Source organism: Bos javanicus, chromosome 6, assembly GCF_032452875.1.
Source record: "Bos javanicus breed banteng chromosome 6, ARS-OSU_banteng_1.0, whole genome shotgun sequence".
In the NCBI taxonomy this organism is placed as follows: domain Eukaryota; kingdom Metazoa; phylum Chordata; class Mammalia; order Artiodactyla; family Bovidae; genus Bos; species Bos javanicus.
The window spans coordinates 19,239,172-19,254,953 of record NC_083873.1 but is presented as its reverse complement, the minus strand read 5'-3'; the positions used below and the strand labels follow the sequence as shown (position 1 = coordinate 19,254,953).

Sequence of the window (15,782 nt, the reverse complement as noted above, 5' to 3'; positions counted from 1 at the left end):
GTGCCCTAAATGAGTACTGAATAATTTTGGGAACTTTATTTTTCAGTTAGTGTTAATGTTGATTTAGTATTTCATTCCCATTCCCCGCCCCCAGATTTTTTAATACTTGTATGATCTTCAAGACTTCTGTGATAGCTGGCCTCTAAGATGACCCCCAATGCCCCTGGATTCCTGGGATTCACATTCTTGTGTTGTCTACTCCCAAATGAACAGAGTTAATGGCCGACCTTTCTATCCAATAAGACCTCGCTCCTGAGGCGAGGTCATAAAAGGCATTGCAGGTTCCACTTTGTTTCCTCTCATCTCTTAGACCGCTCACTCACTCACTCTAGGAAAGGCCAACCACCATACTGCAAGAATTCAGCCAAGAGGTCTGCAGAAAGGCCCTCAAGACAGGGAGGAAATTAAACCTCCTGTCAACAACCAGCACCAAATGAGTGAGCTAACTTAGAAACAGATCTCGAATCCCTAATGGAGGTTTCAGATGACTACAGCCCCAGCTGATACACTGACTGCACAGACATGAGATCCTGAGCTAAAAATCCACTCAGCTGAACATTCCTGAATTCCTGACCCAGGGAAATTATATAAATTGATAAATGCTTATTATTGTTTTAAGCTGCTAAGTGCTGAAGTAGTTTGTTACTCAACAATAACTAATTCATACTAATTCTTCTTATAGAAACAAAAAAATACAAAAGTATGTCACTGGATGAAGCATCTTCATTAACAACAAATATTGTTGCTATATGAGAGACTCACAATCCAAGCCAAGTAAATATCTCAACAGGCTCTTAAAAGTTTTTGAGGTATAATTTACATAGGTGAAATGCATGTTCTTAAGGCATACATGTCAGTGAATTTTGACAACTTTTTCAAGTATATGTACTATATAAGTAATACCCCAATCAAGATGTAAAAATGTCGATTCCCCAGCAAGTTCCCTCAAGGCCACTTGGAATCAGTTCCTGTATTCCCACTGCCCAACCAGGGTCAAGCACTGTTTTCATATCTACCATTGTAGGTGAGTTTTAATTGTTTTAAAACTTCATGTAATTAGAAGAATATGACTTTCGTATCTGCTTTCTTTTGCTCACCATAATGTTTCTAAGGTTCATCATGTTATGTATATCAGTAGTTGATTCCACTTTATTGTTGATTAACATACTGCGATCTGCTTACCTATCCTCCCATTGATGGACATTTGAATTCTTCCCAGTTTGGGGCTACTAGGTTTCTGGAAGCATTCTTGTGCAAATATTTTGTTGGACATGCATTTTCTTGATTGAATACCAAGGCAGGGCGGGACTACAAGGAGGCAAATGAGATACCTCTTGGGCACAAATTTAAGGGGCTCCTCTACCTAGGAGTCTCAGTCTCTGTGGGGTCTCTGGGTCCTGGTGTGCACAAGGTTTGTTTGAGCCCTCTGAGCGTCTCTGGTGGGAATAGGGTTTGATTCTAAACACAAATTCGCCCCTCCTACCATCTTGCTGGGGATTCTCCTTTGCCCTTGGGCCTGGGGTATCTCCTCACAGCTGCTCCAGCTCCTAGTGTCTTACTGGGTTTTATCTGACCTTGGACATGGGGTATCTCCTCACACCCACTCCAGCTAAGAGCAGCTGCCGCTCCTGACCTTGGACGTGGGGTATCTCCTCACTGCCACTCGTTCCAGTGCCACACAGATGCAGTGGCCACAGGACTGGAAAAGGTCAGTTTTTATTCCAATCCCAAAGAAAGGCAATGCCAAAGAATGCTCAAACCACTGCACAATTGTACTCATCTCACACGCTAGCAAAATAATGCTTAAAATTCTCCAAGCTAGGCTTCAACAATACATGAACCGTGAACTTCCAGATGTTAAAGCTGGATTTAGAAAAGGAAGAGGAATCAGAGATCAAATTGCCAACATCCGCTGGATCACAGAAATAGCAAGAGACTTCCAGAAAAACATCTATTTCTGCTTTATTGACTACGCCAAAGCCTTTGACTGTGTAGATCACCACAAACTGTGGAAACTTCTTCAAGAGATGGGAATACCAGACCACCTGACCTGCCTCTTGAGAAATGTGTATACAGGTCGAGAAGCAACAGTTAGAACTGGACATGGAACAACAGATTGGTTCCAAATAGGAAAAGGAGTATGTCAAGGCTGTATATTGTCACCCTGCTTATTTAACTTATATACAGAGTAATGTGTATGAGACGGAGAAGGCAATGGCAACCCACTCCAGTACTCTTGCCTTGAAAATCCCATGGATGGAGGAGCCTGGTGGGCTGCAGTCCATGGGGTCGCTAAGAGTCAGACACGACTTAGTGACTTCACTTTCACTTTTCACTTTCATGCATTGGAGAAGGAAATGGCAACTCACTCCAGTGTTCTTGCCTGGAGAATCCCAGGGATGGGAGAGCCTGGTAGGCTGCCGTCTATGGGGTTGCACAGAGTCGGACACGACTGAAGTGACTTAGCAGCACAGAGTACATCATGAGAAACGCTGGGCTGGAAGAAGCACAAGCTGGAATCAAGACTGCCGGGAGAAATATCAATAATCTCAAATATGCAGATGATACCACCCTTATGGCAGAAAGGGAAGAAGAACTAGAGAGCCTCTTAATGAAAGTGAAAGAGGACAGTGAAAAAGTTGGCTTAAAACTCAACATTCAGAAAACTAAGATCACAGCATTTGGTCCCATCACTTCATGGCAAATAGAAGAGGAAACTGGAAACAGTGACAGACTATTTTGGGGGGCTCCAAAATCACTGCAGATGGTGACTGCAGCCATGAAATTAAAAAATGCTTGCTCCTTGGAAGAAAAGTTATGACCAACCTAGATAGCATATTCAAAAGCAGAGACATTACTTTGCCAGCAAAGGTCCATCTAGTCAAAGCTATGGTTTTTCCAGTAGTCAGGTATTGAGTTGGACTCCATACATGAGAGCTGGACTATAAAGAAAGCTGAGCGCAGAAGAATTGATGCTTTGGAACTGTGGTGTTGGAGAAGACTCCTGAGAGTCCCTTGGACTGCAAGGAGATCCAACCAGTCCATTCTAAAGGAGATCAGTCCTGAATACTCATTGCAAGGACTGATGTTGAAGATGAAACTCCAATACCTTGGCCACCTGATGCGAAGAACTGATTCATTTGAAAAGACCCTGATGCTGGGAAAGATTGAAGTGGGGAGGAGAAGGGGACGACAGAGGATGAGATGGTTGGATGGCATCACTGACTCAACAGACATGAGTTTGAGTAAACTCTGGGAGCTGGCGATGGACAGGGAGGCCTGGCGTGCTGCAGTCCATGGGGTCACAAAGAGTCGGAAATGACTGAACTGAACTTTCATGAAGATTTTTCTTTTCTTTTTTTAGAATAGGTGGCCTATAAATTAAAGTATAAATTTAAATTGGTGAGCAAAGAGCAATATGTTCTTTAACAAATATAATCAAAGATTTGTGACATGCAAAAATTATATTTATAAAAACATATTTACTAAGTTATGTTTAATACAGAAAAGCCACTTTTATTACTATGGTCACATTAGACTTTTCTAAAAAAGCAAGCGAGGCAATAGTGGATTTGATATCTGCATCTTGCATTCCAGATACCACTTAAACCAAACCATTTAAAGTAGCAATGAAAATACTTTTATCTAACTTACTTCTTTTGCTGCTATTAAATTACTACCATTTATTAAGACACAAATTTTTCCACCCTTGAAAAAGATGTATCATTATCTATAATATAGCAATGATTAAAAAGTATTGACACCAAGAATAGGAATATTTGTTCAATGTAGGGATGGAGGAGCCTGGTGGGCTGCAGTCCATGGGATCGCTAAGAGTCAGACACGACTGAGCGACTTCACTTTCACTTTTCACTTTCATGCATTGGAGAAGGAAATGGCAACCCACTTCAGTGTTCTTGCCTGGAAAATCTCAGGGACGGGGGAGCCTGGTGGGCTGCCATCTACGGGGTCGCACAGAGTCAGACACGACTGAAGTGACTTAGCAGCAGCAGCAGTTCAATGTAGGATGGATAATTACAATCATATAAAAGCTCAAGGCAAGCAATCTTCATTGCTTTAGTACACTTTTATTCATTAAAAATATTTTTCATAATTTTAAGATAATTTCAGAAAATCAGTGAAGAAGCTCATTTAATAGTACATTTACAATAAAGTTTAGATCACACATTTTTCTTTCCAAAAATGCCTGAGATAGAAAGCAAATTTCATATGTCATTGAAATAGCTGAATTTAAACTGTATGATTAGATTCCACCCAAGCCATGATGAGTATTTCTCTCTATTCTTCAACATGGCCTTAGTTTATACACTTTACCATGTTCCTAGGAATACCAGTCCCCTGTGAGAAGTTACCATGTACTTGTCTCTGGAAAATTCTCTTAACTTCAGCTATGTTAAAGAAAAGCTTAGTACTAAAAAGATTTCAAGTTTTCACATATATCCTCTTTGGTAACTTTTTGTCAAGTACTTTGCAGAATGCCTACAAAAGCTGAACACTGGATAATGTCAATGCTGAATTTCTATGAGGCCTGTGAATTAATTTTCCTAAAATGAGAATTTACAACCGGATTTTATCATTAAACAAATAACAGAAGGAACTAAGACCCTGCAGTTTCTAGGTACAATGCCTTTTTGTTTGCCAGTTTCTGCTTTGCATTTAACTGTCCTGCTATTACACACAGTACCTCACGGGTTTCCCTTCACGGAGCAAGTCTTCTAGACTCCGTTCACAGTGTTCAGCTACCACCACCAATCTCTCTGAGCGAAGAAAAAAGAAAAAAAAACAAAGGCACGTTATATTTGATTAATACAATGTTTTAGTAACACAATAATATACTCCACTAAAGATATTAACATATAGTACAAATGATATTTGAAAAGAGCTTTTCAAAGTCTGTATTAACTTCATAAAAATCAGATATCTAGAATAACAAGGTAAATGTGTTAGAAAACAATACATCAAATAACAATCTTCATTTTGTGTTTTTCTCTATGATTTCTCCCCTGTGCATTAGGAAAAACAGCTGGAAAGGTTTACCTTTGGCAAAAAGAAGTAATCCTTCTTCTGACACAGGCTAGCAGAAGGAAAAGCTTGGATGAAGATATAAAGAAATTTTGAAGTGAAGGGGAAACTGGGATCTAGGGACAAACTGTCTTGACAGTCTGGCTCAAACATAAGGTCTCTGAAACTGAATTCAGAAACTGGAGAAAAGTAGAAATGTTCTGAATCACGATTATGGAGAAGGAAGTGAAAATCAACTTGTGATTGTTTGTAACATCATGGGGCCTGCTGAGATTAGTAATAATATAAAATTTTCGTGAGCACAATATATAGTATGATGGAATTTTTATTTTCCAACAGATCAACTGTCTAAGAATAAGTCAGCACCGTTTTGAAGGTCAGTCCATATATGTTTAATGTAATCATTAGTTAATTATTGATTGACACATTGTCTGACACAGTAGCAGATCAACAAACTCTTTCTTTCTAGATGAAACAACGTGAGAGGAACCAGAGAAAGGTGCAATTGGGCTCACAAGTGGCTGGGGATTTGATAACGTCATTTCAGGGGAGAGTAAGTTTTTAAAGGAAATTGGGGTTTTATGTATATGTATGCAGAATGAGTTCTAAGATAAGGAAGAAAGTAAACACAAAATGGTGGTGGTGGTGGTGGTTTGGTTGCTAAGTCACGTCCAGCTCTTTGTGATCCTGTGGTTTGTAGCCCACCAGGCTCCTCTGTCCATGGGATTTTCCAGGCAAGAATATTGGAGTGGGTTGCCATTTCCTTCTCAGATGGCAAACTCAGACAAGAAAAAGAAGTAAAGTAAAACGGGACCGGAAATAGTGATGACTACATAGAGGTTTGGTGGCAAAGGTAGAGAAATGAAAGCAGAAGACAGGAAAAATTTCAGAGGAGGCGATCCAGTAAAAGGAAAAACTCTCAGTAAGCACTGGTTCAAGGTAAGGTCAGATCTGGCCTGCTGAGAGCAGACATGACGGACAATGGTGTACAGGCAACCAAGTGAAGTGTGAGGGCAGGGTATTGTATGGGTCACTTCTTGGAAGCTCAAACTGAGGTTGTGGCATTATATAGAATGACCTGAAACACAAAATTTAAACTACTACAAATGACTACCATCACTTTCAGGGAGAAAAAAAAAAGAGCTCCAGGTGATCTGAACAGGAACCTAAAGAAAATTAAATTTGAAAGACCATGAAATGAAGAGAAAAAAAAAATAATAGGAAAGAAAGCTGTGAGATAAAAAGGTCTAGTTCTTCAATTCAATACAGAAAAAAGCATGCAAAATTGAATTCCAAGTGATTTAGCACAACTGTGAAGATCTAGAAGGAAAAAAGCAAACAATACTGCCAGAAAACCAAAACGGGAAGCAGCATTTCTGTCAGTTTTCCTTACACCTCACTGGCTACCTTCCTTAGTCTCCTCGGTAGACTGGTAACTCTTCTACCCAAGTTTAAATACTTCTAGTTCCTCCATCTTTGATTTTGGGTCTTCAACTGGGTTTTCTCCTTATTTACTCCCAAGGCTGAAAAACTCCTAAATTTTACATCAAGCCCAGAGTTCTCTTTTAAACTCCATAGCCAATTTCTCACTTTAATATAAAAGTCACCTCAAACTCAACAGAACTCAAACTGAATTTATAGTTTGCTCCTTAAGCCTTTCCCTTTAGTACCGGTAAATGGTACCACTATCCTGCTAGCTGCTCAGGCTACAAAGTTAGGAGTCATCTCCATTTCTCAAATCCAAAGAAAAGGCACTGCTATTCCTATCTCTCAAATGTCTACAGAATCTGCAGTTTGCTTCATTTGCCACAATCTGGGTCCAAGCCAACATCATTTCTTACTAGATTACTACAACAATCTCTTAACCAGTCATCTCTGATTAATTGTTACTGCCCCCCAACATATTTTCATACTAAAATCTAAGTGCTAAAATAATAATTAATAAAAGTGAATATGTAACTCCCTGTCTAGCCTTGTTTTTTGTTATTTTGTGTATTGCTCACCAACTTCCAGTTACACTGGGTAACTGGTCTTCCTTCACCTTTCCTACCTTAAAGTACTATTACATGGATTCCCATTGCCTAACATGATCTTCCCTGTTTTTCTCCCAGTGAACTCCTATCATGAAACACAGCGATTAAGAGCACAGACTATTTGGTTTGGGCTCAAATTTTAGGTTTAATACTCATTAGTTTGCTAACCTCTCTATGCCAAGGTTTCCTCTTCTGCAAAATGGGGGAAAAATAAGGACCTAACCCATAGAGCTGTTGTGAGGTTGAAATGAGTTAATATAAAATAAGGACCTGGCATGTAAGAATCACTAAGTGTTAGCTATTATTAGTACTATACAGTTAAATGTGATTTCCTCCAGAAATACTTTCCTGGTCCCCCAAATCAATTTGCTCCTTCTATAATATAATCTATTTCACAGTGTACTTTTCTTTTGTAGCATTTATTTGAAATCCTAAGGATTTGTATACATTTTTATCTAATATCTTTGTTCTTTACTAGATACTAGATGCATTTCCTGATGGCAGGAAAGATTTTGATCTTGTTCAAAATGCATCACCAGTGTCTAACATGATATCTCAAACATATACATCTAATTTAAAAATACCTATTAAATTAGTTAACTTGAGCAAAGGCTCAATGTGGCCATTAGAAATGAATAAGTCTCATATAATGACTGTCATTTTCTAAATAGAAATCTGTCTTGTGTAGAAAAGTATATGCCTGCTCTGTAAACTAGGTGTAATAATACCACAATAGCACTGATTTTAATATAAAAGACCATCAGAATATGCTAAAATGTGCATACTCCATTAATTAATAATTTTAAATTAATATTCACAAGTCTCCATATCTAAAGTGTTTGGCATTAATATAAAATTTGTCAGGTTTACAATGATTTAGAAAAAAAAATTATCAAGTTTCTTCAGGAAACTCCTTCAAAGCTCCATAAACTAGAGTTTGCCAAAGCTTCAGGATCCTAAGGAACTTTAAAGTAAATATTACTTTAATATAGCAGACCCATAATCCTGGCAGAATATCAAAGATTCTCCCAGAGGTAATGGAATATATACCAAGACAATGTTTCCAATATGAACCAGGTTTTTCTCCAAAAAATCATTAGAGAGACTTCATCCTGAATCTCTAAACAACTGTTTGAAAATAACTTCTGCTTGTTATAAAACAATATAGTTTCACAGAATAAAATATGACAAAGATATCTGAGAATCATAACATGCCAAATATGTCAGCAATATAGTAGCATTATTTATAAAAAACAAATGTGACACCAAGATGAACTTTAAAGAGTGGAACATACAAGAACCATGAAATAATCTTTCCTATATGAAATATTTGATGAGTGCCAAGTATCTCTGTAGTGTACATACAGCTTGAACTGTAAGTTTTAAGCCAATGCTAAGAAATGGAAGAGAGCACAATATTAAGCACCACAGATAATAAAGTAGTTGAGTAAAAAGAGGGACTAAATGAAAGATTTTAAAAAACTTTTAACTTAGAGAAAGAGGTAAATTGTGAATGTGTTAAGATAATATGAAAGTTTATTAGAATACAGTTACACATCATTCTTTCTTTGGGCTTCCCTGATGGCTCAGAGGTTAAAGCATCTGCCTCCAATGACGGAGACCCGGGTTTGATCCCTGGGTCGGGAAGATCCCCTGGAGAAGGAAATGGTAACCCACTCCAGTATTCTTGCCTGGAGAATCCCATGGACAGAGAAGCCTGGTAGGCTACAGTCTACGGGGTTGCAAAGAGTCGGACACGACTGAGCGACTTCACCTTCACAATTCTTTCTTTATTCACAGTAAAAACTGAGACTAGCTCATCACCTTTTAAATAAAATACCTAAATAAATATTTACACAGTCAAACTGATAAAGGGTAATTCTGTGCTTAAGAAACAGTATTGTTACTAGGTCACTGTGATGGTCAGTTTTATGAGTCAACAGGCTAGGCTATATAGTCTTCAGTTATTCAAACGCTAGCCTAGGTGTTACTGTGAAGGCATTAAATAATTGATTAAAATCTACAATTAGTTTAATGTGAGTAAGGACGATTACCCTAGATAATCTTGGTGGTCCTGATTCAATGAGTTACTAACTCCTCAAGAGCAGAATCCAGTCTTCTCTGGAGAAGAAACTCTACTCTTGGGACCATGACTTTAGCTATTATATAAAAATTAGCCTTTGTCGTTGATAATCTGCCCTATGGATTTCAGGCTAGCTTACCCAGCCCCCACAATCACATAAACCAACTCCAACCAATTAATCTATAGCTGTCAGGCTATCTAGCCATCTATCTCCTACTAGTTCTGCCTCTTTGATGGAACTCTAAACTGATACAGACACTCAGGTTGAAATATATATATATGCAGCTAGAGATACAGAATTATCTTATAGGCCCTTAACAATTCAACTATTCTCCACCTAAATTTCAAATCTATTAATTAAAATAATTTTGTTCTTGATTTTCTAGCAATAAAAAAAGATTTTTGGGTAATCAATACCAAATCAATTGGAATATATTACCATTTATAATCCTTTCTATGCTTCTAAAACTGCTGAGATTTCAAGTTCAAAAGAAAAAGATTCAAGTTTGTTAACTTAAGTATTTTCATGCTTTACTGACCTTTTTTCTTTTAAAGATATTTTATTCAATTTCTCTTTTGATAAATCAAGTTCAAAATTCGAATGTAAACTATTCTTGAGATTAAATACATCAACCTGCTGAGTTAGCAAGAAACTAATATCCTCTTGAATCAGTTCTGAATGATCTGTTGGAAACAGTGAAAGCTTGACTTCTGAGCTAACCTAACATGTGAAAACATAATGTTACTAAAATGAACCACATGTTACACGTTACTCCAAGTAAAATGGGGAGAGTGTGGGACTAACAATGACAAGATGAGAAATATCTGTGTAACAAGAACAGAATAAAGGAACCAAAATTAAGATTGTTTGAGGAGACAAGTACAGTCCAAGCCAAAATGATTACATCATTGAGAAATATGCATTGTTCACTTAGGAGATTGTTGACTTTTCAAACTAAATGTAACTGAAATGACTGGGATGTTTGGAACAAACAGACCTTCACAACAACACTTACTCTAATTTCATTAGTTACTCCTTATGCTTACGACTTTTCAGGACAATGAACATTGCCAATAGTAAAAAAAAAAAAAAAAAGTAATCGAATTCCCTAACCTTTTGACAATAACAGATATTTTCATTCCAGGCAGTCAAACTTAAAATATATGAATTTTATACACATCCATAATCTGTATGTCCCTGGAAGAGAGGGCTGTGGAGACCTAGGAGCAGGACAATCAGGGGAAACAGAGTAACCAGGAATATGGTTATTGGGCCCAAGGAGACTACCCACATTGTTGAGCCAGGTTCAACATCAACAGAGTTTAACAGTGTCCAAGAGGATTACTTCCTACCTGACATTTATAACTAAAAAGAAGTTTCCTGTGCAGTTAGCAGTAGGGCTCCCCAGAGAGATTATGTCATAAGGTTTTTCCTAGTTCAGTATTTACAGAGGCTCACTTAGGTACAGGGATGAAAAAAAGGAGCTCAAGACTCTTGACTCTAGGACTACTGAGTCAATTATCCCAAAAAGCCTAGGGAAAATTGGACAGAGGCAAGACCCCAGTCATCTGAAGGGATGCTCCAAATAGGCTTCCAGTCAGTGGGAAACAAAAAAGGGCACTTCAGGATACAAGAATAAAGAAGTCCTGGGTTTCCCTGGTGGCTCAGTGGTAAAGAATTGGCCTGCTAACGCAGGAGACACAGGTTCCATCCCTGATCCAGGAAGATCCCACATACCAAGGAGAAACTAAGCCCATGCACCACAACTGTGGAGCCTATGCTTTAAAGCCTGGGAGCTCAAACTATTGAACTCTGTGAGCCCTAGAGCCCAGGCTCTGCAACAAGAGAAGCCACCACAATGAGAAGACCAGAGCACCACAAATAGAGAGTAGCCCCCGACCGCCGCAACCAGAGAAAAGCCCGAGCAGCAGTGAAGATCCAGCACAGCCAAAAATAAATAAATAGATCTTAAAAAAAAAAAAAAAGAAATGAAAAAGTCCCAAGAACTGAGTAAAGTGCCCAGAATTTGGGAAGATAAGCATAGTCTAAATTTTCAGATCTACAACAGCAAATTTTGGTTACTCATTACAGATGATAATGATCTACCATATAGCTATACTGGAGTGATTTTTGGAACCAGGCCAATTCCACAAGACAAAATTCTTTAGAATTTGTAATTGGATGGAGGTGGGTGGTATTTAAGGCATTCAGGGGTTGACAATATTTTATCAACTATTTGGTTATATAAAAGCCCCAAATGATATCTACAATTTAGTTATTATCTTGAAGCTCTTCAGCAAACAAATACTTTAGCAAAAAGATTTTTTAAATTTGCTTGTTTGTAAACAACAAACTTGCCAAAAGTTCCTTAATTGCTACTTAATTGCTCTGTGCCTCAATTTCCTCATCTGTAAAATGTGAATACAATAAGAGTTCCTACTTCATGGTAATGTTGTAAGGATTAAGTTAACTAAAACATGTAAAGCATTTAGAATACTGCCTAATAAGTAATAAACACTCAATAAATGTTAGCCATTAATAACATTTATTACAAAAAACATTTTCCATTCAAATTCTATAAAACTTTCAGAGAAACTATTTTCAAGAGGCATAACCTAGACTACTTGAAAGTATCATTTAGCCTGTTTTTCAGCAAAACTAAGGGAATAAGAGTTTGCATTTTTTTCAGCACCTGTAATATTAGGTTGAAACATCTGAAAATGAGATTTTTAAGGGAATAAAAATAGTACAATATCAGTAGGTATATGGGGTTATCTTTCACAATTCATTTTGTTAGAAAAATTAAATATATTTCACTGAAATGCATTTAAAATAATTTTAAGCATGAAATTAAGCTTTCAAAAATAATTTAAAAATAATTAAAATATTGCCACCATAAGCACCTTCAGGGGTGCTATGGATTGAACATTTGTGCCCCACCTCCAAAATCCATATGCTGACACCTAATCCTCAGTGTGATGGTGTCCAGCAGTGGGGCTTTGGGGGGCGATTAGATCATGAGGGTGTCCATGCTAAGTCACTTCGGTCATGTCCAATTCTTTGCAACTCCATGGACTGTAGGCCCACCAGGCTTCTCTGTCCATGGGGATTCTCCAGGCAAGTACTGAAGTGGGTTGGCATGGCCTCCTCCAGGGGATCTTCCCAATCCAGGGATTGAACTCGAGTCTCTTATATCTTCTGCATTAACAGGCACTAGCCCCACATAGGAAGCCATGAGGGTAGGGCCCTCACAAACAGGATCAGTGCTCTTCTTTTGTAAAAGAAGCCTGAGAAAACTCCCTTTCCCCTCCCACCAAGTGAGGTTACAGGGAGAAGATGACTGTTAATGAAGAAGTGGACCTCACCAGACATAGCATCTGCTATTGCTTTAATCTTGGATTTCTCAGCCACCAGAACTGTGAGAAATAGACAAGCCACTCGGTTTATAGTGTCATATTTTAGCAAGGAGAATGGGCAAAGATACAAGTTATAGAAGAACCTGACTTTATGACTGCATGCGTGCATGCTAAATTGCTCCAGTCATATACAACTCTTTGTGACTCTAGGGACCATAGCCTGCCAGCCTCCTCTGTCCATGGGATTCTCTAGGCAAGAATAACAGTGTAGGTTGCCAAGCCCTCCCCCAGAGGACTGAACCTACATCTCTTACATCTTCTGCACTGGCAGCCAAGTTCTTTATCACCAGTGCTACCTGGGAAGCCCCGACTATACTACTAAAAAGGCAGTAAATTCTTCCTGGTGAAATACTGACTTTTTAACCAATAGAATTCAACTCTACTAAATGAAATCCTAAAAAAAAAAAAGACTAATGCAGCTAGGAAGAGGTAAAAACATTAGTGACTCTCTTTTCATGGGAAAAAAACTTAGCCCAAATTATTACTTTCAATCATAAAATACATTCTAATAGACAATTCTAAAGTTTCTGTTGGGCTTCTCAGGTGGCTCAGTGGTAATGAATCCACCTGCCAATGCAGGAGATGCAAGAGATGCATGTTTGATTCCTGGGTCAGGAAGATCCCCTGAAGAAGGAAATGGCAAACCACTTCAGTCTTCTTGCTTGAAAAATTCCACGGACAGAGGAACCTGGTGGGATACCGCCCACAGGGTCACAGCGAGTCAGACATGATAAGCGACAGAACACAAAGTTTCTAACATTAGTCTTTCATTTCCTTTTTGGAGAGATGAAGAAATATGCTTGAGGATAGGGGCTTCCCTGAAAAAGAATATTAAAAATCCTGATTCTCAGATCTGAGAAATATGAATCATTCAAATGCAGTCAGGAAAACTCAAATGACTCAGTTTGGCTGGAGCGAAAAGTGATGGCAAGCAAACATACACACTCTGATTACTTTATATGTTTACTATTTATTATTATGGCTTCCCTGGTGGCTTAGATGGTAAGAATCTGCCTGCAATGCAGGAGACCCAGGTTCGATCCCTGGGTTGGGAAGATCCCCTGAAGAAGGGCATGGCAACCCACTCCAGTATTCTTGCCTGGAGAATCCCATGGACAGAGGAGTCTGGTGGGCTACAGTCCATTGGGCTGCAAAGAGTCAGACAGGACTGAGCAATTAACACTTACTGTGTATCAGTTCAGTTCAGTTCAGTCGCTCAGTCATGTCTGACTCTTTGTGACCCCATGAACCGTAGCACACCAGGCCTCCCTGTCCATCACCAACTCCTGGAGTCCACCCAAACTGATGTCCATTGAGTTGGCAATGCCATCCAACCATCTCATCCTCTGTCGTCCCCTTCTCCTCCTGCCCTCAATCTTTCCCAGCATCAGGGTCTTTTCAAATGAGTCAGCTCTTCACATCAGATGGCCAAAGTATTGGAGTTTCAGCTTCAACATCGGTCCTTCCAATGAACACCCAGGACTGATCTCCTTTAGAATGGACTGGTTGGATCTCCTTGCAGTCCAAGGGACTCTCAAGAGTCTTCTCCAACACCACAGTTCAAAAGCATCAATTCTTCGGTGCTCAGCTTTATTTATAGTCCAGCTCTCACATCCAAAATGATACACTGTGTATACTATAACCTAATCAGGGTTACAGGGTAGAGAACACAAAATATGAGAAAACAACAACTCACCGTGCTTTCCCCTAGAAATATCCACATACTGGCACAGTCTGGGGTGAGTGATGGTCTTGAGGATTTGAAAGCGCCCTAAAATCTTGATGGAATTTGGTGTGAGAGGAAGTCCATTGCTTCCACAGACATCATGGGGCAGAGCAGAGGCAAAGAAGGTAAAGGCACCCATTTCGGCATCCTTCAAGGGAAACATTCTTGGTGTCCTAAATCTTCCCAGGTAATCTAGAAAAGGAGAGAATTTTTTGATAGATCAGCTAAACATTAAGCCAGTGTTTTCTCACCTTAAATATGATTAACCATATATAATTTGGAGGGAAATGTCAATCTGTACATTTTACAGCAAAATTATCAATGTGAGAATATTTCAAGATAATATCAAAGAGGAAAAACCACCCAATCATGAATTTATATTGTAGCTCTAAATCAAAATCAAAGATTTGCAATGGCATATAAAGGAAAAGACAGAACACTCCCTCTGCAAGGATGCCTGACAATTTTAAGAGTTTAGAAGAAGTTTGTTATTGTACATTCACATTAATAAGGCTCTTCTCTTTATCCAAAGTTTGAATATACCACAGACTACAAACACTTTTCTTTTTCACAGTGCAAGGAGTCAGGAAAGAGGAAATAAGGACACCAACCAGAACTTTAAATAATCAAGGACTCTATTAACAGTATTAAGTATCAAACTAACATCACCCAGCAAGCCCACTAATAGGCATATGCCCTGAGGAAACCACAACTGAAAAAGACACATGTACCCCAATGTTCAATGCAGCACAATTTATAATAGTTAAGACATGGAAGCAACCTAGATGTCCACTGACAAATGAATGGATAAAGAGCTGTGGTACATATATACAATGGAATATTATTCAGCCATAAAAAGGAACACATTTGAGTCAGGTCTAATGAAGTGGATGAACCTAGAGCCTATTATACAGAGTGAAGTAAGTCAGAAAGAGATAAGCAAATATCATTATTAATGAATATGTGTATTAATATATATATATGGAATCTAAAAATATGGTACTGATGAACAGATTTTCAGGGCAGCAATGGAGATGCAGACAGAGAGAACAGACTTATATTGGTGGGGTGGGGAGGAAGGAGAGGGTGTGGGATGAATGGAGAAAGAACATGGAAACATATGCATTACCATATGCAAAATAGATAGTCAATGGGAGTTTGCTGTATGACTTAGGGAACTCAAACTGGGGCTCTTCAACAATCTAAAGGGGTGGGATGGGGTGGGAGGGAGGTTCAAGAGGAAGGGGACACATGTCTACCTATGACTGATTCATGTTGATAGCAGAAACCAACACAATATTGCAAGGCAATTATCTTTCAATTAAAAATAAATAAATTTTTAAAAATAAAAAAAATCAAAAGAATTAAACTAGATAACAAACAGCCTTATAATGTTACTTAAATAACTAATCGACTTTTGTTTTAAAGCCAGGTGCTTGCAAGTGATGTTTTACTCCCCTCACTGATCTTGACAGATGTT

The 15,782-nt window shown here is 38.5% G+C and overlaps 1 protein-coding gene across 4 annotated transcripts in view; it reads right to left on the bottom strand.

Annotated features, from left to right (window-relative positions):
* The window catches only part of TBCK (TBC1 domain containing kinase), a 209,918-nt gene that overhangs the window by 187,888 nt on the left and 6,248 nt on the right, over positions 1 to 15,782 (bottom strand). For all 4 annotated transcript variants that reach the window (XM_061419450.1, XM_061419452.1, XM_061419451.1 and 1 more), the window contains exons 2-3: positions 14,273 to 14,494; positions 4,706 to 4,778 (exon numbers count right to left, since the gene is read on the bottom strand). In XM_061419450.1, the coding sequence (XP_061275434.1) occupies positions 4,706 to 4,778; positions 14,273 to 14,465 (266 nt within the window). In that variant the 5' untranslated portion in view covers positions 14,466 to 14,494. The remainder of the gene's footprint in view (positions 1 to 4,705; positions 4,779 to 14,272; positions 14,495 to 15,782) is intronic.